At 46.4% G+C, this 25,494-nt stretch overlaps 1 protein-coding gene across 3 annotated transcripts in view; it reads right to left on the bottom strand.

Annotated features, from left to right (window-relative positions):
- Positions 1–25,494, bottom strand: part of foxp1b (forkhead box P1b) — a 174,930-nt gene that overhangs the window by 108,510 nt on the left and 40,926 nt on the right. For all 3 annotated transcript variants that reach the window (XM_079748013.1, XM_079748015.1, XM_079748014.1), the window contains exon 4: positions 15,093–15,159. In XM_079748013.1, the coding sequence (XP_079604139.1) occupies positions 15,093–15,135 (43 nt within the window). In that variant the 5' untranslated portion in view covers positions 15,136–15,159. The remainder of the gene's footprint in view (positions 1–15,092; positions 15,160–25,494) is intronic.

Below are 25,494 nucleotides of genomic sequence, written 5' to 3'. Positions count from 1 at the left end.
CCCCAAACTACCCTCAGCAACATCACAATCTGTGGATTTTCTTACACAACACCTCCCACTGTCCAGACCCAGACCCCCCCCCCCCCCCCCAGGTCCTCTCTAGACCTTGTAAGGGGCTGAGCGCAGCGACTAACAAGGCAAACAAAAGCGGCTATTTGTTTAATAAGTGATTGCTGCCATGGCTACGGTAAACAGGGAGAGCCGTGTGTGTGTTTATGAACAAACACATCTCCGCCGCACGGCAGCCATTTCATATTAACCAGGTGGAATGATCGCAAACATTTCCGTGGTGACAAGCTGAGGGAGGGTACGGGGGGAAGCAGGCAACCATTGTAAACAAGGCCTCTGGGAAAGAGAAAGAGAGAGAGAGGGAGAGACGGCGGGGGGAGGGGGGCCCCCCTGGAGGCTGGGCAGCATCAAGGTCGATGCAGATGCAGCTCTGGAGTACACAGAGAGGCAGCAGGACTAGCGGTAAACAAACAGTCACTCTTCTGACATTTGAAGACGCATTAGTGCTGGCGCTTTGCAGCTGCCGGCCCCACCGCCGCTGACAGTGAACAAGACAAGGTGGGATGGCAGGGGGGCTTGGGAACATTGTGTGCGTGTGTGTGTGTGCGCGCATGTGTGTGTGACCACGTGTGTGCATTTTGGGGATTCTTCGGGTCTCTTTTGGAAACACAATGAGTCCCGATGCGAGCTCGGACAGCAGCGGGGTGGATGCGTGGTGTTTGTGTTCCGGGTGTTTGTGCCGTTGCGCGGGGAGGAAACTTGTACAGCCATGTTAAACATTTACCTCCCCCAATTATTCACTAAACCAGGGGGGGACAACAACAAAGAGATCTCAGAGGGGCCTCCCGGACACTGCACACGGCCACACCTGCATTACCGGTGTAGGAGTCAATAAAACAATATCCTGGTGCAACAAAATAAAAGCGTGGGGCTTCAAACAATTGCTGCAAAGACAAAAAGAAAAGAAAGAAAGGTTTATAGCGTCTGTTGCCGCAGAAAAAAACCCATTTGGGGCTCAGACGTCTTCCGAGTTTCGACATTGAAACCAACTTAGATTCGAGGACGCAAGGTTTATCACACGCAATTCCATATGCTACATTAAATGAGTCTCTGGTAGGTAGGCAGGTAGTGATTACAAAACAACAGGGCGGCGGCAGAGGGTTTAGTGCTGGGATCTCTGGAGCACCATGTCACCTTGAGCATTAATTTTTCATATGCACTACAACTTGCCATCTGCCGAGCAGAAGTCAGCCAGCCAGTGCTGCCGAGGCTTCGCAACTTGAAAATGGGATTTTTTTTGTCCTTCTTCCGTCTTGATACTATAGTATCTTGATAATCATTTAATTTTCGGGGGCTTGCTAAAAAAAATTCAAAACTAAAGGATTATCCCAGTGTGGGATGGAGCTATATTCCAAGAAATCTTCAAGGGAACTTAGTATTTATTTATGTCTCGGTAATAAGAATATTACACAATTACAAACCGCTTGCTGTACTAAAATAAGAGGAAAAAGAGGCATCAAATACCCCATTAAATCAAGTGTGATGATTCGTATGAATATCGAGGCTATTAAACCGCTGTAATACCCCCCAACCAGGATCAAAGTCAATACAGGGCCCTGTGGTCTGCTACCAAGCTGAGCCCAAAATCTCCAGTGGCGAAGCTAAACAGGTCCATCATTTTTTGGGGGGAAAAAACACAAATGCAGTTTATTCGCATCAAGGCCCTTTTTTCTTTTTCGAGCAGGGCCTGCTGTGCTCAGACGATTACGTAATGCGCCAAAGTAAGGCAGGCCACGGTATTTTTAGTACATCAAGGGCCGATGGAGACTGGAGTAAATAGAAAAGTGTAATGAGTCTGAATCTGGTGGCGGAGGGACAAAATAGAATTCTGGGGTGATGAGCTACATTTAGTAGCCTCACGTTCCACAGTGAATCCTTCATTTGACTTTGACGGCTCGCCTCGCATGTGGCTGCTGCTGCTGCCCATTAGTACCGCGGCAAGAGGACACCCATCTGGAGACAAGGGGGCCTCCTTTCTTTTCCCCCTGACCAAGGGCCCAGAGTTGTGTGGGAAAAAGGAGGCCTCAAGCTCATCTTACCAATTAGACCTGTCAAACAAGGACGGCCCAAGAAAAACACACACTTCAATCTCCCTGCATCCACAGGGAGCGGCAAAAGCACTTATTGTTTTAACATGACTTAAAGTGTGTCACGTATTTTTAATCATTTCTTTTTTTTTTTTTACTAGAATTCAAAGTATGGGTCATCCCCATGGGTACGGTGATGTGAACTCACGACGAGGAAATGTGTCAGGGATGCATTTTCGACGGATTGACAAGGTTAGTCTACATTTAATTGTCTCATTAATACTGTTGGCCTGAACGAACCGAGGACAGTGGTGGTGGAGCTGCGGTCTTTCAGAGGGGTTGCCACGTCAACCAATCGCATTCCAGCGGGCATTTGATCAAACTGTGTGTGTGGTTTTGTCTTTTTGTGTGTCAAAAATGGGGAAAAGGTTTTGTCGTGTTTCACCAAAATAACTTGGTTGACTTAGAATAGCAACCTCGCACCAAAAAAGTTAAGTTACTTTTCAGGCACTTAAGAGATATTTGTTTTGAGTTCCCCTTTTTCAAAACACAGATGTTATTGAACCAAAATAACCCGAGGGTTCTGTTTAAACCTGGTTATTCAAGACAATTTGTGCGAAGAGCATTCAATGTTTCCCGGCAGGGGAAAACATATGGCAGCAGTAGTTCCCTCAAGCTTCTTCTTTTTTTTGGTTTTGTCACGCAGAGAATAAGATAAGCTATTGATTTTTCCGGACACAATCATTAACCTTAACGTACAAATAATGCCAGTTTAGCGTCATGGCTAGAAGTGTGGTCAAGAGAATTTGACCATGTACTGTATGCATTTAGAAAACAATATTTGTGATCACTTAATTTCTAGAGAAACAAAGTGAAATATTTTGGAAATGTGTGAAGGTCATTATTCTGATAGGCACTCGATTAGATCCCATTTGGAAGACATTCAAATGGAGAAAACCATATGGAGGACATTGCGGATGCCACTTTCCTTCCAGTACACAACAACCACAAAAACGCCATGGCAGTCTCTTCGAATCCTGCTGGGGTGAGCAACCAATCGTCCGTACTCAAATCACAACATCAGAAAACAAGAAGGGCGCAAACCCTGCCATGTTCACCAGAGGCCGTCGCCGCTGGTGGCTCTTTTCAATTCACTTGTAATGTTGGCAATACCGCATCCGCACCATCGTGCCTCCAAAGAGGCCATTTTCACTGCCGGGGTTGTTTGTGGCATCGAAGCATGTCATTATTTTTAAAAGCCCCCCAATTTCTGGGTAATGGGACAAAGCAAAAAAAGGGGATTGAAGGAAAGATAAGTGTGTGTGACAGGAGAGGTTTCCTTTCTGGGGTTCAATCGGGGCTGACGGGGTGAGAGAGTCAGACGCAGAAAGGCCCTCCATGAATTCCATAGTAATGGAATCAGTTGTTTTTTTTCTACAATATTATATTCACTTATTTGTGTTTTTCATTAAAGCGCAGGCCGTGTCAACGGGTGGGGGGACGACTGGGGACGTGTCCTACTCATAAAGCAGTGGAATGACAATGTACAGTGGCACTAATACAAGGACATAGTTCATCATGACATTTTTCGCAATTCCCAGCTGATTAGGGTCATTATGCGGAAGGCCTGATTTATGTTGTCATTTCCTCTCACCGATCTTGCATCAATGAATCTTAATGAATTGGTAAATAAGGGTGAAGATTACACTCCGTGACACCGCCACATTTCTCACCCTCAACGACCGAGATTTATGTCGCAAATTAGAGACTAATAGAGAAAATTGGCTTGCAGGAAGAAAAAAAATGTATTTGTTTTTATGACACACACACAGACACATTCACACTCACACACACACACAAGTATGCGAGGTGGCTCTCCCAGTAATGCGATTGAGATGTGTCTTGTGGCAAACGTATTTAACGCGTCCCTGCCCTCTAAAACGGTGTTGAGGCGACGAGGAGAGGCGGACGGGGAGAGCGGGAGGAGACTAAAGTTTATAGGCTGTGTGCGTTCACTGCAGCGTTCATCAGGTGCCGCGGAACCAAAGTCCCTTTGCATTCACCACCACCCCCATCTCTCCTCCCTGCCTCCCTCCCTCTCTCTCTCCCTCCCTCCCTCCCTCCCTCACCCGTGTGTTTGATCAGCATAAATAAACTGCTGTATGACAAACATGTTTACCTTCTCCCGGCAAACATCAGACATATCGGACGCCACGAGGCGCTCGCTCTCCGCCTAATGAAGATGCCGGCGCCGCCATCAGGCAAGCAGCTGTCGGCGGCGGGCCCGCCATCCGCGTGCCCGCCAGACGGGAATCAAACGGCGCACTTCGCCCCTTCCTGTAGAAGTCACATCGTTTGCGCTTTCTGCAAGGTAGCCGTGTTTCGTTTTTAATTAGTGATCGACGGCGGTGAAGAAAAAACAAAACCTATATTGAAATAACGACCTGGAACTGCCCCTTCCGTCTTTCCCCACGTCTCTGTCTCAGAATAGAACGGGTGCACTTTGAAGATGTCTCTGATCAACGTGCAGGCGAGAGCAGGTGGGAGCTCGGCCATGTGATTAAGGAGCCTCCGACTCTGCCGTTCACACGGTGACGCTGTCTTCAGAGGCCCGGCGGCAGCCCCGATTGGCCCCCTGCTCCCAGCAGCACGTCAGCACAAGCATCAGGGACACGACGAGACGGCGCCGTCGTAAACCGGCTCTATTTTTTAAACACCTTTTTTTAGGCAGATCTCTACAAAGAAGCAGCAGGAGGATGCGGAGGAAGGAGGGGGTAAAAAAACATCTCCAGTGCTTATTAATACCAACTTCTTAAAGCAGCACTTAAGAGCGATAATGAGAATCTTTATGTATTACATATTGTGACTTGATTTAGAGGACGCAGCTCGACACATCAAACGGGCTGTCCTTGCTATTGGGGTTGGTAGGGGGTGTGGGGTAGGGGTCTGTGTTTGGGGGTTGCCATGTGAAAGGGAGTGGAAAATTAAAGCTGAAGCAATGCAGGATGGGGCTTAATTTACTGGCATGTACAGTATGCAAATGAGATTACTCTCAGCTTAACTGCATCATTTATGTCCATAATAACAGCATCATCATTACAGGCTCAAATTTAATTACACCGTAATTAGCATATCAAAGTGATTGGTTAAAGTTCTAAACAAATGCCCAATTTTTTTAATGAACGGTCGCACGTTCTCCATGTTGTTCGGCCTCTCTTTGGAAACATCCAAAACAAACAAGTGTTTGGAAAAGGGAAGGAAGATCTCTCCCCATGTGTGTTTGTGTGTGTATGTGCGTGCATGTGTGTGTGTGCGTGTTCTACACAGTGTGTTGTTGGAGTTGGGGGGTTGGTCATGGGGTGTATCAAGTACCCATGACAAGGAGAGGAGAAGTGGAAGGGGAGGTGGAAGTGATAAAGGAGGAGGAGGAGGTGGATGAGGACGAAGGGTGTTACCTGGCTGACTCCACACACTCAGGTTGTATTTCCCAAACTCTGGGAGATCAAAGATCCCATTTCCCACACTTGCCACTTCAGAAGCTCATCAATAAAACACTAATCACCTCCCGCACCAGAGAGAGAAAGAGGGAGAGAGAAAGGGAGAGGTGGGGGGGGTGGAGGCTTAGAGAGATGTACCTAACCCAGGAAACACCTCCCGTACACACAAACCTACTGTACACACACACCTCCCATACACAAATACACATACTGTACACACACACACACACGCACACACGCACACGCACGCACACGCACGCACACACTCACAGAAACACACACACCTGGCACATTTTCTTTTAAACTTGCTTCTCACCACCCCTCCCCCCCTCCCCTCTCAGTGGAGGACATCAAGCGCTTCCTCGGGGCCTCCTGACACAAATCATGCACAGCGTATTTACGTGTCCTTATCCGGAGGCTGCGTGTCAGCCCCCTCTTGTTTGATCCGGCGCTCTGTGCTTTATGAGTCTCACTCAGGATTCATGACCACCACATGACACCCAGGCAGCGTTCTACTGGGGCTGAGCTGATGACACGGCCCGACCAAGCCCCTGACACTCACACACACACACACAGACACACATCTGTGTATAAACACACATACACATTCATAGTCAAACACACGTCCATACACACGCACAGAAATATAAATCACAAACACACATTAATAGATTCACACACAAACACATGCACACATACACAGTATTCATGCACATATGGTGCTTACACAAACACAAACAGACACACACACACACACACACACACACACAATCATATATATATATATACACAGCGACACATTCACCCCCAATATTCATGCACATACGGTGCGTACACAAACACTCAAACACCTTTATACACACACCTACACAAACCCCTTCCTGCACACAGACACATTTATAGATGAACACACGCATTCATACAAACACACAGAGACACACATCATCATGATCCCCCCCCCCCCCCCGCGCCCTCATCCATTGAGGAATCCCGCAGAAAGGCCCGGCGTGTTCCTTGGAAGTACGTCAAAGACGCGCCTCTTTCAAGGCACCGCCCGGGCCAGCTCCACTCCATCAGCTAATGACCGGGCTCATTACGGTCGGGGGGAGCCACCTAATGAAGGCAGCGAGGCCAGTTCCCCCCCCCCCCCCCCCCCCCGTACACTACGCCCCTACGAAATGCTAATATCTCAACACTAATTAAAGGGATGCTAAGTCCAATCGCACCTTCACGGCTTGTAGTCTGCAACATAAATTTTATTTTTGTTCACCCCCCTCTCCTACAACACGCTGCACTGAGCCCAGAGATGTGGCTGAGCAACATTCCATTAATTCATGTTTAATGCCTGGGCTAGTTACTCCCTTATCTGGCTTGAGCCCCATTCGAGCCCACACCGTCAGTGGGCAAATCGTTTCACGGCGTGAGCGGGAAACCGTTTTAGTTTTTGTGTGTTTGTGTGTTTATCCGGTTTACACAAACAGTGGCTTCTTAGCGGTGCTGCAGGAGAAAACACACACTGACGCAACAGACAAACACACAAAAACACAACCTTGTGTTTCACACAAACACACACACACACACAAGTCCTTTAAAGTGAAGAAGGTCGGAGATACGTCAAGAAAAGAAGGAAAGAAGAAACTAGAATAGGCGATGGAAATATGCCCTGGTGCCTGCTGCACCTGTATACATTTACCATGTTTACACATCTCGGCTGTAAATATGTTTACAAGAGAAACGCTCCCCGGCTGACCTTGGAGCGGGTAAACAAACCCTTCACAAAGTCCATGAATGTCAGAGAGTGAGGAGTGTTTCATCTTGGATTAAAAACAAACCAAACAAACGAAAAAATAGGAAAATGATTTATACTTCCATTATTAAATATTAAAACACTGGAGTGCAAACATAGACTGTTCCTGTAACTACATTGAGAACATTTTAGGCGTAAGCTATTGCAAAAAAAGGATAGCAAAACACAGCTATTATTTTTGATTTATGGTCCGCTTTAAATATGGGTGCAAAGGCTGCTTTGTTATTTCCATTATATTACAAACACATTTAACATGCAGCCTAATTATTAACTCAAATGACTTCTTGCTCCACTGCTGGGTTCAATAGGTTTTCATCGACCAGTCTGTTGCTAGTGACACCATCAGGCAAAGCTCCTCTACTCCCCCGATGGCACTGAACTCATCAATTAAACAATCAATGATAAACTTGAGGACTTCATGTGATCATAACATCACTACAAATTCAAACCTTAAATATGAAGACGAGGGAATCAGGTAAGTAATAAAAAAAAGGCAAACTATATTTCTTATATAACATTAAAAAGAAAAAATGATGGCAACTAGTAAACCAACAAAAAGACCAACAGCAAACACGTCTCAAACTCCAGAAATACTCACAAAAAACTCAAGAACTCTCTTCTGTAGTACGTCTACAAGAGGGGAAACCTTTTTTTTTCCCCTTTTTTGTGTGGTTCTGCCAAAACGAAAGAGATTGAAACGCATGAATTTAAAGGTCAATGTTAAGACCATATCACATGACATGTGTTTGATCCCGGCCCAAGTATTTTCCCAAGGATTCGGGGGGTTCAGTGCTGTGTAAATCACCGGCAATGACCTTCAGCATTCCTCCCCGCCTCGCCAGCCACCGCTCATCCACCGCCACAGATAATACTGGGCAAATATCATAAACGTGAGGATTTTAGGATTGAGGTGCCGCCGCCGCCCTCGGCCATCGGGGGTGACGGCGAGCCGCGAGCAGCAAGCAACCGCCCCCCTCCACCACCGGTCAAGTGGTGTGACCCCCCGCCCACCCTAATAGCCTATATATTGACTTTCCCTCCAGAATAGAACCTCGAGATTACACCTCCCCCCGGGGGAGGGAGCGAAGGAGGGAGGGAGGGAGGGAGGTTAAGGCTTTCAGGTGGAAGTCTTATCTTCAAAAGAAAATCTCTACCAAAGTCACAGTCCACAGCATTGGGCCACAACAGAGCGACCGCAAAAGGGCCGCGGCGGGGACGACGAGCCGTTGGTTTTCGCAGGGGTTTCTGTCGTGCGCTGGATAAACTGTGGATGTGTGTGCGGTGGGGGAACTTATCCATGGGCCGTTGAGTAGGTTCCTTACTTCCGTCTTTCTTTCAAAAGAAAGAAAGAAGGAAGTGATGAGTTGAACAGCAGGAATAGGATTTTGGTTATTAACCCTGAACCCAGACTTGCACTCATACACACTTACAGATGCATGCATAGACACGCACACACACACATACACACACGGCTGACCGTAAAGGATTGCCTTACATTTGTTTTTTATACAAATTAAAACAAAAAATAACATATATATATATATATAATACAATAACAGGAGGTGGTTAAAGACCACCACAACCCCAGGGTTAGGTGGGTGTGTCTGGGGTGTGTGAGTGTGTTTCTGTGTGTGTTCGGGGGGGGGGGGGGGGGGGAGTGTGACCTGCAACTGAACCAGGCCTCCGCTAGGCTATAGAGGAGGGGGTGGGGACAGAGGTAAGTCCTCCATCTCTCCCCTCGGCCCCCTCCCTTCCTCCCAACCAGCCTCTGATAAATAGCTAATCACAGCAAACAGAGCCATCAGTCAACCAGCACACAGCCAACACTGTGACCGGGACATGGATCAATGAGGAGACACACTGAGACAAATAAGAGAGACACAGAGAGCGGGAGATAAACAGAGAGAGAGAGAGAGAGAGAGAGAGAGAGAGAGAGAGAGAGAGAGTGAGAGAGAGCGAGAGACATAGCGAGAGAGAGCGTGAGAGAGAGAGAGAGAGAAACTGAGTGAACTATACAGATCAAAGGGGAGTCGGGAAAAAGAGGGAGAAAGGGGAGGAATTAGGAGAAAGACACAGCTAGGGACAAAGTAGTCCCAAAACAATAGAAGATAGTAGTGAGAGACTTGAGCGAGGGAGAGAAAAAGACTCATGGAGCAGCGAGAGACCGGGGGTTAGGAGAGAAAGAGATAAAAGCAAAGATAAAACCAGAAAAATAAAACATTGAGACAGGGAGCAGGAGAAAGACCCAGCAGAAAGTGGGGGGTCTGTGGTACACACACACACACACACACACACACACACACACACACACACACACACACACACACACACACACACACACACACACACACACACACACACACACACACACACACACACACACACACACCAACCACAGTGGATCAACATGAGGTCACGCAGGAGCAGGGGCCAGAAACGCTGGATGCTCAGGAGGCCAGGGCCCTTTTTATTTGCCGAGCTGTGACATTAGTTTCTTATTGTCTAAGTGGCAGTTTAAAGTGTCTCCTCCCAGCAAGGGCCCCTTTGACAGGGAGCTAACCATATTAGGACGTGCATGGTAAAGTAAACAATAACATGGTTGCAATGAGATGGAAATTTTTCAGCTAATGGTGTTTGTCATTCCTGTTTTCAGTGTACTGAAACAGTGGGGGGGATTTTTTTCTTTCCTACCCCACAAGGGATACTTTGTTTATAAAAACAATGCAGAGGCCAAAGGACTAAAGCAGTAAGAAAAAAAAACAACTGCAAATAAATATTGTTTCAAAACCAAAAAAGGCCTACGCCTTTCCTATTCAATGGCATTAAATAAACCGGCATTACCGAGGGAAGGAACTCTGCTCGCTCACTCAGCCAAAGCGGCTGGGTTTTAAACGTTCTCGGGAATTCCATTTCACAGTTAAACAACGGGAGGAAAAGTATGTTTTTGACATGATTTTTTTGACGACGGCTTCAAGGAGCCCTCCCTGCACCCGGCGTCAGCTGGAATAGAGTGACAAATCAAAGCGTTCAACGGCACACGAGTCCAACACAGTGTGACCTGAAAGTGTGTGGATGTAAGAGGAAGTACATGGAGCCAACATACGACAGATCTAACCACTGAAACCCAGGTGTTTGGAGGTGCAGGGACACACCAACACCCTTGGTAATCACATATGAAGCAAATGATATCAAAGACATCAGATGGTCTCACCCAAACGCTCCCTTCATAGTCACAAGTATGCATTTGTCTCTTAAGCCAGGCAGGGTTAATACATGTCAAAGAACCCACGTCTTTCTACAGCACACGGGGAAAGGATGTCAAAAGGGAATAAACAAAAAAGTGTGAACTACACATACACTACACTGCTTGCAACAGTGTAAATAAGAAGTGACCACTGTTGAAACAAGCAAGTCAATTTACTCCAAGTAAAAAATAAAAAAGAGGAAAACTGTTCAAATCTATGGCACCCTTGAAATACAACCAGCGTCTTGGGCCTCCGTGTTAAAACGTTGACATTCCATCTCCCAACTCTCTTTGTTTGGCTTTCACTTAACTCACTCCCGGCCTCAGTGCAGCCCCTTCTCAACCCGTCTCTTAATCTCACAGCAGCGATGCAAGCTGTTTATTTGCACAGGGCTGAAGGCATTCCATTAGGCGAACCCCACCAGGTGCCTTATCCCCAAATGGGATTTGTTTTCCAAACTAAAAGGAGAGAGAGAGCCAACGTGCTGCTAAAGAGATCTTTACCATGACCACCAAGAGAAGAATGCAAACGTTTTTCATCATCGAATAATAAGGCTCATTGTGTGAAATTTTAGTTTTTTGTTATGAAAAATAATGTTTATCATTGGCTTATAACAAACAAAATAATCACCCCAGTTGTATAATATTTGAGTTCAAGCTTATGCTCATGAGATATCCAGGTTTTTTTGGAGGAGTTGTCTTTCATGCCTTGGCTTTAAACTTAAGGTATACTCAGGTTACTCTCAGAGGGAAATCAATCCAACAAATCAATTCCATCCCAACTTTTCACAAACCGAGTCACCCCAGTCAAAGCATCAAAAACATCTGAATCGGATGCAAGATCTGGGCGTGAATGGGGGGGGGGCTAGTGGAGAGAGAGAGAGAGAGAGAGAGAGAGAGAGAGAGAGAGAGAGAGAGAGAGAGATTCAACTTTTGTTATTATCTTTCCATCTTGTTGTAAGAAGAAGTCATCATCTGTGCCTTGGAATTTGCTTACTCCTGTCACATCAGTCAATCTCGTGCTAGCAGGCCGACGCGTTAGCCATCTGCGGCTGCTAGCGGGTGGAGATTATCAATGTTGCTGCGCCACTATGCTATGCTACTCAGAGCAAAGTTTGCACATCCATAGCCGCTTCTCAAGCCAACACAATACAGCGTCTGAGCGATGCTGATAGAAAAATAGATTGAAAGCTGGCAAACACACACACACACACACACACACACACACACACACACACACACACACACACAACCCGGCATCCCTTGAAAAGGGGATATCAAAGTACCTTCAAGATAACACATCTGTGATAGCACAATCTCTCGATTCCTCCCCCCCCCCCCCTATCCACCCACGTTACAAGAGAGGATTATTCACTTGAAAGCCACCGGAGATGCAAAAGAGAGGGAAATAGATAGAATAGATGCTCTATTCCGTGACAAAGTGTATTCAGAATAAAGCATCCAGGTACCTGTGCAAAGCAGTTTAGCCCAACAACAACATCAGAGACAGCCTGTGGCAGTGATGCACTGACACAGGAGCCACAATTCAGTGAGAAATGCTCAAACACCTCTTCTGATATTAACCAGCCAGGATGAGAGGGCTAGGGACCTGGTTAGGGGGCTTGACTCCCAGCGGAAAGGTTCTGGGAGTCAAACCTGAATGTCTACCTGTAGGCAGTGAGTCTACCTGTAGGCAGGGATGGGCAGCGGGAACCTCCACCTGCTCCTAAACGCCATGCATCCTGATCGACAGTAAGTGGCTTTGAATGGAAAAAAAAGCCAACAGTCAAACAATCGAGCGACTCTACCTCCACTGTTGTGACTCGTTTTATATTTTAACAGCCAATGTTTCGAACACCCTCGACATCGGCGTCTGTTTAACTCTGTCATGTTTCCTAACTATAGCGGCGAGGCGTCGAGGCAGTAGATTAGGCTACTAGATTAGGGTACTTAAGGCACGTGAAATACACGCCAACTAAACGGCCCCAGTGACAGGAGCGTTTAACTTCCCCCGCCAGAAGTCTCCGCCGCACGGCAGGCCGGCCGCGGGGACTTGTTTATAAGGTTCCCCAACTCGCCGGGAAAACCGATTAGAGCGGCTCTTAAGAGCCCAAGTGTTATAAATGCATGGAAACACAGACCGCCGCAAATGCCACAGAATTAGAGGCTTACCCACGACTAATACTAATACCGCAATTTTCAGCTTGATGCTGATATAAAGAAATGACTTTTTTCTCTTTTTTTTTTATGTAAGCAATAAATGCAGTCAAGGGAACTATTACGCGGCGTCCCAAACCTGCATAAATCCACAGACAACCTTTATTTGGCTTCGGCTGAAGTGTAAATTCACTTGTTTATTCATAGCACTTTCAGGAAGAGTGGATTTAAACAATGCAATTTGACCAGACCTCAGACCAGAGAGCGACGCTCCGTGTGATTCGCGGAGCATGGGGATGAGATACGGCGCGCTGTTTGTGAGGCATGCTTCGCCCTCCCATTATACAGATGCATTAAATTTCAAATGAAGTCCCTTGCTTGTGAACCGTAGAATGTAAAAGCTTATCTAAAAAAACTCATGATCGCATTTTGTCTCACGCTACTGTAGTGACTTTCTCTCTCAGCCTCTCAGAGTTCAATTCAGCGGTTATAATCTGGTCGAACAGAGAATAAATAACAAACAGAACCAGATCCCCAGAGGTGGGACTGGGAAGAGTCGAACCATACGATGGTAATTGTTACATCTGGCAGTGGGCTGCCACAGCCAAAAGAAACCTCTCCATCGGTATCCTGTTTTGAAACTACTGTCATTCTGTCAGTGCGAGGACACTTTAATCCAAAAGGACTAACATTGATATGAAGTAGGTATGGGGTCAGGGCATCTTGACCCCCTACCTACTTCAGCACATCTACTGTGGAATTTGAGGTTGAAACCCAGAACCTTTCGTTGAACATGCTAACCACGTGACTGTCCTGCTAATAAGAGCTGGCTGAACAAGCTGCACCCAAAGGGAATACAGCACAAATACACAAAAACACAATTCACTTTCTCCGCCCCGTCCCTTGACACATCATCCAAACACACACAAACCGATAATCAGCCATCTTTAGCGCAAGAGGAGCGGAGCTCTTTCTCTGTTTAACTCGATTGCAACGTTAAGAACCGCCTCTCAATCCAGAGGCGTGCTAAACCGATAAGCCACCGCAGGGATTTCTGCATGAGTGATGCAATCAAAATCGCATTGCAGAGTCATGACAATAATTAGGCTGATTTCAGCACATTATCATTAATCACGCAATCATTTTGAAGTTTAATGGCTGATCTTGCATCTGGAGATGGCAGCTGTGGGCTAGAGATTTGTTTCAGGGTTTTTTTGACAGGACTACTCCAAGCATAAACTCGAACAGAGAAACACTGCCATATTTTTGTCCATCCTCCCCCACCTTTCAATTCTCTTTTCTCTCCGGACAGGGTTGATTGGCAGAAGTGAAGCGAGGGGAAGTGCAGCCTGTGTAACCATGCCAGGGAGGAGAGAAAGCTTTATGCTCCAGCAGGGGAGGAGGAGGCACATGCACGCCGCCTCCAACCAAGGCCTCGCTCCCTGCTAATGAAGAGAGCCTCCGGTCTGAGCCCCGTCTGTACAGAGGGGAGGCCCGACTCTACCCACACCTTGCAGACTGGGGGGGGGGGGTTGCAGTGTCTGTTATCGTGGCTACAGGGCCAGTTCGGCTAATGGGAGTGAGAGATAAAAAGAGAGACCAAGAGAGACCACGCAAGACAAAGATGGACAGAGAGAAACTGAGACAATGTGGGGAAAGGGAGGACAAGAGAGGGAAGAGACGGAGAGATAAAGGAGGACGAGAAAAAATGTGAGAGATTTCAATAAACATGGCAATAAAGAGAAAGGAAGATGGAAAGGGGGTGACAGACAAAAGTGGAGATCAAGTTAAAAAAACATTGATAAAGAGTAAGTTAAAGGCAGAAAATAAATACAGAAAAGAGTGACTGAGAGAAAAAGAGCCGCTGTTTAAAAGCGAGACAGAGATAACACTTTAACATAAGATAACCTAAGATGCTTCTGCCTACATATGCCATATTTGATGAAAGGGGACACAGGGGTCTCTAGGGCCGTCAGCCTCATGCATTCCCACAGACCAACTATCAACAGTGCAATCACTGTAAGAAGTCACACAAAGCATACATGGTAAGAATACTCTAGCACTGCCTACATTAAGAAACTCAATTTTAAGAAGTCGATGATTACCTCATTGTTACATTCAAACAAACATTTTCTCAAATGGTCAATAATGTACAACACAAACGCTTGCACACACAGAAGAACACACACACTTTCCCACACACAGCAAAGACACCACATTAGGTTAAATATTAAACTCATTCAATACAGCATTAAGGGACTGAAGCCCAGTAAATAGCAGTGTGTGTTTACCTTCTGCAAGGACTTGCTTATTTCGAGTAATCTTCGATTCCATTGGTGTTGCTACAGATTGCCTGCCCTGTGGACATGAAACAGAGAATTAGTTGGTGTTATGAAATAATTACCAGCACAGAACAACAAATAGAGGGCCAAAATAACAACAATACATTAAGCACCCACAAAACTATTGACAGAGATGGTGGGAAGGAGAAAAAAATTGTCTTTGCCAGTAAAAACTACAGCCAAGATTTGCTGCATCTGAATTGATAAAATAACGAAAAGGCCAACAGTGCCCTGTACAGCAAACAGTTCTGTGAACGCACTCCAAGTTAAAAGATTCCTCACGTCCTTGCTATCGATTTTGCTCTGTGTCTCGGAAGAGCGCAACTGACCAGCAGAACTCTCTCTCTGATTCCTTCAGCGTGCTGCGAGACATCATCTGCATAGGAAGTGTAAGCTCACTTCACCCTTGGCTTAACCTACAATCCATGCTATCACCTACTACTAGTAGTAGTTTTACTACAACAACTGTCTACTACTGTCTGAGGTGTGCACAGTCCGGTTTATTTCCATGTCCGTCGGTCCGATAACCGCTGACTACACCTAGTAGCAGGAGATAAAACAAGAGGACAATGGACCTTGTTTGATGTGAGTAGACGGTTTATTTGCAAGACAAAGAAGCCCCCAAAAAACCTTCAGTCTGCTACTTGGTGATTACAGTGGAAACCGGTATGAGAATCGGGGAGCCTTTTACAGGCCCCACCTGGTGGTGGAGCAGTGCGAGGATGGAGCCCTCGAGCACACACGCACACGCGCACACACACACACACACACACACACACACACACACACCATCAGCACCCAGCCAAAAACCACCATCGTCCCAACTTGCTGCACACCCATCCCCTCTCCGTTCCTCCAAAGCCCTGCTCAGCATGCACCTGGCACCCCACGACAAGCACTCAACCCCGGCAAGGAAGAGGCAGAGGAGGGAAGGGAAGGAGGGAAGGAGGTGAGGGAAGGAGGGGAGGGCAGGGTTATGCACACATAAGAGGGGGGGAAAAGAGGCAAAATCGTATTTTTATGGTAAACTGAAAAGAGACTATGGGGGCAATATCCCAGGTGAATTTGAATAAAAGCATTAAAGCATATCCAAATATGAACCCTCTTCCCTAGCCCCACCTTGCTGTTTCTTTTTTCACCGTTTACATTTGGCAGTCAAAACTGTGGTCGACAAGCGTTTGTAAATGTTTTAAATGTTGTCTCCGGAGCGGAGATAAAAACCAAGGCACGTTGGTCCAATTGCGGCATTAATTATGTGTTATATGGCCTCATTGAAAGCATGAGTCAACATTCATACAGCGGGCTGAACCCAGCAGCGGGCTCAGCAACCAGCCAAAAAACGGGCCGAATCCCAACACCACATCCCCGCCCCTCCATCCTCCCGAAACTCACCCCTCTCCCCGCGCCACCCACGATTCATACACTCCAATTAACATACCATCAATGGCTTCATAAATCAATAGCGAGGGGGTGACAAATGACAGATATTTCCCGTTTTTCAAACTACTAAACATCATTAATCCCCATCCCCTGAATAAGCCTCAGGAGCCAAATGAGTTTACCCAGAGCATAACATCCATTTAGATGCACCTTCCATCATCGTAACGATGGGAAGAGAGAAAAGAATCCCCCATCAAGTGGGAGTGAAAACACGGCAACTTTGAGCCGTGCGGCAGCTGGGAGCCGCTCCCCCCGAACAACAAACACAACGCCCGTCTTGTAACGCCTAAACAGATAATTGTCTCCATTTCACAACGGCACGAGCCGGTGTAATATCGCAATTTGGAACAGCAGGGGGGGACGGGGGGGGAGGAACAGGTGGAAATAAACAACCCCACGCTGGCTCCACGCAGCTGGGAGGACGGCGCCCGTCAGGAACCCCCCCCACATGGAGGCTTTTTGCTGGGCGGCGGGGGGGCGGCCGACTCTTATTTGAGTTAATTACCCACCTAGGTGGTTCATGCGGGCAACCGGCGAGGGGGGAAGGGGGGGGCCCCGACGCTGAGAAATGTGAATAGACTACAGTATTTTTTTTGGTTTCTCGAAAAAGGAAATGTTTTTCAGAAAGACAAAATAAACGTTAAGGCGTAGATTTACACCAAATCTGTTGGCTAGGGGGTTGAGTCTGTAAACAGCAACACCAACAACAAGCACTCCCAGAGACAGAGTTAAACCGCGGTGGGTCATGTTTGTGTCTTTGCTGGATCTAATATTTCACAAAGCATGACATCCATCGCTATGGAAAACACAGATGGCTTTGGAACTCTGTGAAAAAGATGCAAATATCATATTTTAGAGAAAAAATGAACAATCCTTGTATCTTTTTTTTCTCGGAGCGATGGCTACAAGTGCAGCGAGGAGAGAACATTAGTGTTTTGTTGTGCACCAAAAAAAACGAAAATCCCATTTTCATTTTTGTGCAAACACACACACACACACAGACACACACACACACACACAAAACAAGCCAGTGAAGTACACTCCCCAGCGGTGGTAAGGAGGTCAACACACCACAATGCACTCTTAAGACCCGGGCTGTGCTGTAGCCCATGTTGGCTTTGTGGCAAGATCACATGTTTCAAAATATGAATTAATAGCCCTCCACTGAAACGCACCCAATCCCAACAACAGGCACCACAGAACACTCTGGACAGCACTTCAGTGCTTCTAATGGACACTCTCTCACTCTCTCTCTACACTTTCTCTCCGCACTCTCTGCTCGGCATTGGCAGGGACCGTAAAAAAAGGGAAGAGAAAAAAAAAAGTTCCATGAATATTTACCAAGCGGCCGGGTAAAGTTATTCCATTAATTACTCTTGAGCGTGCTTATAACTCTATCTGCGGCTAGTCCTGTGGTGTCGCGCTAATGAACTTCCACACATCATTACCATATTAATTAATGCTCAATTCAATGGCAGTCAATAGGACGCTGCCAGAGCTGTCTGCCAGAGCTTTGCAGCCTGTCCAGAAGAGCTTCCATCCCCCTTACGTCGAAAAAAAAAAAACGAACCCACCAAGGTCTGAGTGCGTTGACGCTATCGTTATATCAAGCCACCGAGCCAGTGTATTTTTAAAACAGAACAATAGCCTGCGCCGGTTCACCGGTTCCCCCACCCCGCCCGGCCCTCCGTCCTCTGGCTGCATTCTACGTCTGGCGGTTGACGCCTCTTTTTATGAGGTTAGTGTAAATAAAAAGAGGGCGTAGGAGAGGCCCGGGGCCAGCGAAACAGGCGGTGTCCGTGCACGGAGAGCTGTTGGTGTTTGTTTTGAGGGAGTGCTTTGGCCCGATTGTCCCGAGTCACTGTCTGTGCAACGAAACAGGAAAAAATCTAAAGTGTGACTCACTTCTCCTCAAACGCAGCTTACTGTACGAGGGCCGTGTCTGATTCCCCCGCTTTACTTTTTATTGCTCAAGTCTCGTTTTTATGGAGCCGGCCTTTTATTGGCCAAATAAAAGCATAACTCTGTCTCTGTTTTGAAACAAATATATATTCATGAATAGTTGTTTTTCTTTACGATGTGAATGGCAGGATTTTCTGGCAGTGCATCACTACACACCCATGCAGACTCTAAACAACAGCCCTTTCTGACACGCAAACGGGCTCCCCCCCCGCCCCCGACCGTTTAAAATCAAACTCCACATGGACGGCCCGTTTGCGACGTGCCTTATCCTTTTCTTCTTCTCTGCGTTTCTTTGTAAACTGAAAAGGCAGCAGTGCAGTCTGGTGAGTGTCAGAGCTGTCTGATCCCCCCCCACCCCACTACCCTCCCCTGGCCCTGCCCTCTTGTTTTGCTGAGCTAACAACAAGACACACACACACACACACACACACACACACAGACTGGGCTTACCAAGGAAGTGGAATTTCACCCCCAGCCCAAAACAAACAAGGCGGAGCATTTCTTTGCACTATTTAAACGGTAACAGAGCGTTCTGAATACATTGCATTCCCCACCGCTCCATCTCCTTTGTCAATAGAGATTTTAATCTATTGATCCGTGGGACAAACAATTCGAGGAGGGAACCGGGGGGTTCAATGCTTATACAACGCTGGGCTGCTCTCGCTGAAGAAGAGCCAACAGACCAAGTACGGCCTCCCAGCCCTGCATCACCCCGTCTCCACGGAAACAGACGTCATGGCAGTTTATATCTTATGTGTAACACTTTTGACACAAGCAGTCCAAAAAACCTTTTTTTGGTGCTTATTATGGTGTTGCTTTGGTGATGTTTGTTTCATTTAAGGCAGGAAGTGTCAGCTCTTCCCGGCCATATCAGGGGCTCTCTCTTTCTCTCTCTCTCTCTCTCTCTTTCTCTCTCTCTCTCTCCCTTTCTCTCTCCCTCGCTCCCAACCATTTCATTGCCACTCTCTCTCCCTTTCCTCTCTCTCTCTCTCTCTCTCTCTCTCTCTCTCCCTCTCTCTCTCTCTCTCTCACCTTCTTTCTCCCTCTCACATGCCACCCCCTTGCCAGAAGCTTTTTGCGATGAATATCAATAATGGGCAGATTCCATTCCTCTGGACAAAGAGTGATTTAGATGAGGAGAGGCTGTGTCAGGTGGGAGCCTGTTCTGTTAGTGTGATGGCTCCCACCACACTAGAGGTGAAGGGGACGCAAATCACATTCTATGTTCTGTGATAGAGATGGATGCATGACTTCACATCTGAAGGGTTCTGATTTCAGGGCCACGTTACCAGTGTGGTGTCAGACCCTAATGCATGGCAATTGACTCTGACTGGTTGGCCACAGACATTATGGTTTGTTCATCAATTTTCCATGTATTCAAAAAGACAAAACCATGCACACTGGAAGTTCTGAAATTGAGTAATGCTTATGGCGAACGTTCCATGTTTTTATTCAATTATAGATTTGAAATATTTTTGATGCATGATTCATTTCTAAGAAAGTCCACAGACATGTCACTCGGATGGGTGTGGTCATCAGGGAAGACTATGTAATAAGACATACAGTGGGGCAAAAAAGTATTTAGTCAGCCACCAATTGTGCAAGTTCTCCCACTTAAAAAGATGAGAGAGGCCTGTATTTTTCATCATAGGTATACCTCAGCTATCAGAGACAAAATGAAAAAAAAAAATCTAGAAAATCACATTGTCTGATTTTTAAAGAATTTATTTGCAAATTATGGTGGAAAATAAGTATTTGGTCAATAACAAAAGGTCATCTCAATACTTTGTTAAATGCCCTTTGTTGGCAATGACAGAGGTCAAACGTTTTCTGTAAGTCAAGGTTTTCACACACTGCTGCTGGTATTTTGGCCCATTCCTCCATGCAGATCTCCTCTAGAGCAGTGATGTTTTTGGGCCACACGGACTTTCAACTCCCTCCAAAGATTTTCTATGGGGTTGAGATCTGGAGACTGGCTAGGCCACTCCAGGACCTTGAAATGCTTCTTACGAAGCCACTCCTTCGTTGCCCGGGCGGTGTGTTTGGGGTCATTGTCATGCTGAAAGACCCAGCCACGTTTCATCTTCAGTGCCCTTGCTGATGGAAGGAGGTTTTCACTCAAAATCTCACGATACATGGCCCCATTCATTCTTTCCGTCACATGGATCAGACGTCCTGGTCCCTTGGCAGAAAAACAGCCCCAAAGCATGGTGTTTCCACCCCCATGCTTCACTGTAGGTATGGTGTTCTTTGGATGCAACTCAGCATTCTTTCTCCTCCAAACACGACGAGTTGAGTTTTTACCAAAAAGTTATATTTTGGTTTCATCTGACCATATGACATTCTCCCAATCCTGTTCTGGATCATCCAAATGCTCTCTAGCAAACTTCAAACGGGCCCGGACATGCACTGGCTTTAGCAGGGGGACACGTCTGGCACTGCAGGATTTGAGTCCCTGGTGGCGTAGTGTGTTAGTGATGGTAGCCTTTGTTACTTTGGTCCCAGCTCTCTGGAGGTCATTCACTAGGTCCCCCTGTGTGGTTCTGGGATTTTTGTTCACCGTTCTTGTGATCATTCTGACCCCACAGGGTGAGATCTTGCGTGGAGCCCCAGATCGAGGGAGATTATCAGTGGTCTTGTATGTATTCCATTTCCTAATAATTGCTCCCACAGTTGATTTCTTCACACCAAGCTGCTTACCTATTGCAGATTCAGACTTCCCAGCCTGTTGCAGGTCTACAATTGTGTTTCTGGTGTCCTTTGACAGCTCTTTGGTCTTGGCCATAGTGGAGTTTGGAGTGTGACTGTTTGAGGTTGTGGTCAGGTGTCTTTTATACTGATAAGGAGTTCAAACAGGTGCCATTAATACAGGTAACAAGTGGAGGACAGAGGAGCCTCTTAAAGAAGAAGTTACAGGTCTGTGACAGCCAGAAATCTTGCTGGTTTGTAGGTGACCAAATACTTATTTTCCACCATAATTTGCAAATAAATTCTTAAAAAATCAGACAATGTGATTTTCTGGATTTTTTTTTTTCATTTTGTCTCTCATAGCTGAGGTGTACCTATGATGAAAATTACAGTCCTCTCTCGTCTTTTAAAGTGGGAGAACTTGCACAATTGCTGGCTGACTAAATACTTTTTTGCCCCACTGTAAGTGAATGGTAAGAATAAACAACTGAAGGCAAGTCCACATCAGAGAAATATCGAAGCAAAGCAATCAGTCATTTTGTCAGAGCTGAGTCACAGCTTTGAACCCGTGGCATTGCGTTCAGGTGTTCCCACCGTCTGGCTCAATGCCCCTGCTTTAGGGGTTACATACCATCAGACACTATTCCAAGCTACGTACTAACCTAACCATATACAGTATAATATGTTTGCGTTTTCCAGGGTTAAAAGTCTAAATGGAGCCATGCTTAACACAACTGTACGTAGCTGCAATAGTTAGTACTTAGACAGTAGTTAATGCATACTAAAACGCACGCACGCACGCACACACACACGTACACACACACACACACACACATTAGTATGCATAAACTCACAAGCGCTGCAACAATGTAGGCTACACCTCAGGAGATCTCACCCACGTAAAGCCAAGCAAACACATGGCCATCATATCCTCTTTAAAGGACTTCTCTCGCCCCCTCCATCAGGATTAGCTCTAATGAGTGAGTAGCATTTCATCAGTCCAGCGAACATGCCAGCCGATTGATCAGACCCAGGGTGTACGTGTGTGTGTGTGTGTGTGTTTGCTTGGCATGTTAAGATTGACCTTCACTTCATCAATCAGGGAGGAAAACCTTATAAAAAGTGGTATGAGCTTCAAGTAAAATGTAAAGAAATCAGGTGAAACCTTACACCACTCGGTGGTAGCCATGCTAGCGCCATAGCTTCTGATCCTTACACCGCCACAAATATCAGTTACCTAGGGCACACACAAATACACCAACATGAACACGCAAGGGTAGGATTAGTTGTGACCGATCTAACGTACGTACGGACGGGGGCAGTGAGGGGGGGGGGGGGGGCAGAGGGGGAGGGAGGGAACCCCAATACAGTATTCTTCCACCCTCACCGCTGGACGGTGGGACAGTCGTTGTGGTAACACACTCATGAACCTCTGTTCTTGAAACAGGCACACAAAGTCCCTCTGAGGATCAGCACGTTGGGAACCACTGTGGTCTGGTTTCGGGTTTGAGGGGCAGAAACAGTTGTTAAACGCAGCAGGTATGGAGCGGGGGGGGGGGGGGGGGGGGGGGGGGGGGGAAGAGGGCGAGAAGGGGAGAGAAAGAGGGAGAGAGGGAGGGAGGGAGAAAATATGGACTGGGGCCCATTCCCCTACAAACAGGGGGAGGAGGTTGTGTCTGTGAGTGCGTCCGGTGTTGTGGGGGAGGTACTGGAGGTGTGTGTTAAAAAGAAAAAGTCCTTTGCCTTTTTTTAACACAAGCGTATATACAGTATGCAAGGCAGAGAGCAACCCCCACCACCCCCAATAAACACAAGCACTTGTCACAAGGAGGGCTGCTGGCATAGGGCTCGCGGCGCCTGCAGAGAGAAGCATACCTGTCCCCGTCCCCTTTTAATTAGCCAGGAGCAGAGCACAACAGATGAACGCCAACACGGTCACATGGAGCCCAACCAGAGACAGAAGCGAGGAAAGGAAAACTGTTGTTTTTTTTCTCCTGACTTGGAAAATAATGTTAATACAGAAACTGGGGGCAAACAGCTCCCCAATTTCTTCATATATATATATTTTTTGTCATGCATTTGTTTTGGTTTTCTTGCCAAACCATCTCTTCACCTATTTATTTTTTTTCAACCATGAAATAAACACGTCCATTTTATTCTCTCTCTTCTTCCTATCTAATTAAGCAGCATTATAGATTTTGACACGACACCCGTTAATTAAAAATGCTTAACTCTAATTAAAATTAAAATGTAATATCTATCTTAATTAATTAAAGTAGGTCATTTTTTGTGTGTGTGTGGGTTTTTATTAAATTATGTCCAGCCAAAAAATATAGTTCCACAACACCTTGTGATGCTCTCATCCATTTGTACATGAACACACGCACACACACACATGGCGATGTTGTACACAACAGTCAAAGTGTAAGGGTCAGACGTAAAATATTTTGATTTTGGTGTGTGAGCAACAAAAGGAGTGAAGTACACAGGTGTAGCTAATTAACAATCACGAAATCAAGGGTGCATATATATTCTGACAATTAGATCAAAAAAGGGAAGGCTCAAGCATGGGGTAGAAAGGCTGCAAGGGAGAGAGGGGGAGGGAAAGAAAGAAAGAAAGAAAGAAAGAAAGAAAGAAAGAAAGAAAGAAAGAAAGAAAGAAAGAAAGAAAGAAAGAAAGAAAAAGGGGGGGGGGGTTAGGCAGAAATGAGACCTCGGAAAATAAACAGGGTGTAAGGTTTCAAAGGCTAAAGATGGGGGGTGGAGCGGGTGGGGGTGCACAGACATTCCATTGTTCAAGGCCAATTATCAGTGGAAAATAATAACAACAGATGGATGCAGAACGGGCAGACGTGAGCCGGGCAACCCTGGCTCTGGCTAACACATGATGGGGGGGGGGGTCTAGAGCCAATGAGCCAAACACACACACACACCCACACACACACACACGCGCATACACACACACACAAAAACTTACACACAAACAAACACAGTGGCCAGATGTGGACTTCCACAAGGACACTTTAATTCTGCCTCTCTCTCTCTGCAAGTGATTGTGCTGATCAAACCTCCCTCCAGCCCAGGCCCGGCGGTACTGGAGCCTGCCCAGGCGTTAGCCGCGGAGGACGCTAATGCGTGTGCATACTTTGTCCTTGTGGCCGCTGGAAGGGCTCCACAGTGAGATGTGAAAGACGTGCAGGGTAGCCATTGAGCGACTTGTGAACTGTGATTGTGACAACGCTACCACTACCAGTTTGGCCTCTGACCTTTGCTCACGGGTTGTCTGATACAGCGCACGGCTTAGATGGCCTGTTGCTAAGCCAAAACTTGTGACTAGGAGGGACACAATATACAGTGTTTATATTGGTTGACATCATGTTGCTATACAAAAGGCAAGGGCTGCAATGTTCTGATCATATTACAAATAAACATTGCGTTTTTGGTCTTTTGGAATTTGCAGCAAATAGTTAATGGATGTTGGTACGCTCATAATAAATATGTTGGGTTAAAATATCCCAGCTGATCGTGTCACTCTTGCCTCACTCTGAGAGAGCAAGAGAGAGCGAGAAAGAGAGATAGTAAGAGAGAGAGCGAGATCTCTCACATAATCTCAAGTGCAGACTGACAGGCGAGGGGGGAGGGGGTGTGTGGGAGCTGGGGGGCTGTTGGAGTTCTTCAGTCTTAAAACAAACCCTGGCTTTCCACCCTGCACGCCCGGGTGTCAAAGGGTGGCTGATGTCTGTGGATAGAAGCACAAAAGATCTGCCCTTTCTTTAGCACAAGAAAAGAGAAGTTTTTGTTTCATTAACTAGCCAGACTAAAGCGTAATTATATCCCTATAGACCCTCATCACCAACAGCAGATAGATAAAAGAACAAGACAAAAAAGGCGGTTTCTCCTTCAGTTGTTTTTTTCATAAAAGTCTCTCTCTCTCTCATATATATATATATACATCAAGGTCATCACAAAGGATTTGCGTTCCAGTGTAATATCTATTTATTTTTTTTCAATGCCCATTATGAAGTGTTCACATCTCTATTGGGATTGTCCTTCTAGACCTAAATAAAAGTGTTCTCTTGAATCAGGCCGGGTGTGTGGGGTGAGGGGGAGTCAGGGGGTACACTGAGGTTGACATTGGGTCTTTATCTGTCCGCTCTTCCCGGCTTCAGTGACGGGAAGCACCAAGGACGCGAGAGCAAGCGTGCCAATCGCTGCCATCTGACGTTCAGAGACCGCGGCGGTGTGCCCACCGCCGGCAGAA

The sequence above is a fragment of the Pollachius pollachius genome (genome assembly GCF_949987615.1).
Source record: "Pollachius pollachius genome assembly, chromosome: 12".
Classification (NCBI taxonomy): Eukaryota; Metazoa; Chordata; class Actinopteri; order Gadiformes; family Gadidae; genus Pollachius; species Pollachius pollachius.
Note: the sequence above shows the minus strand (reverse complement) of the source record. Positions and strands in the feature narration are given on the sequence as shown.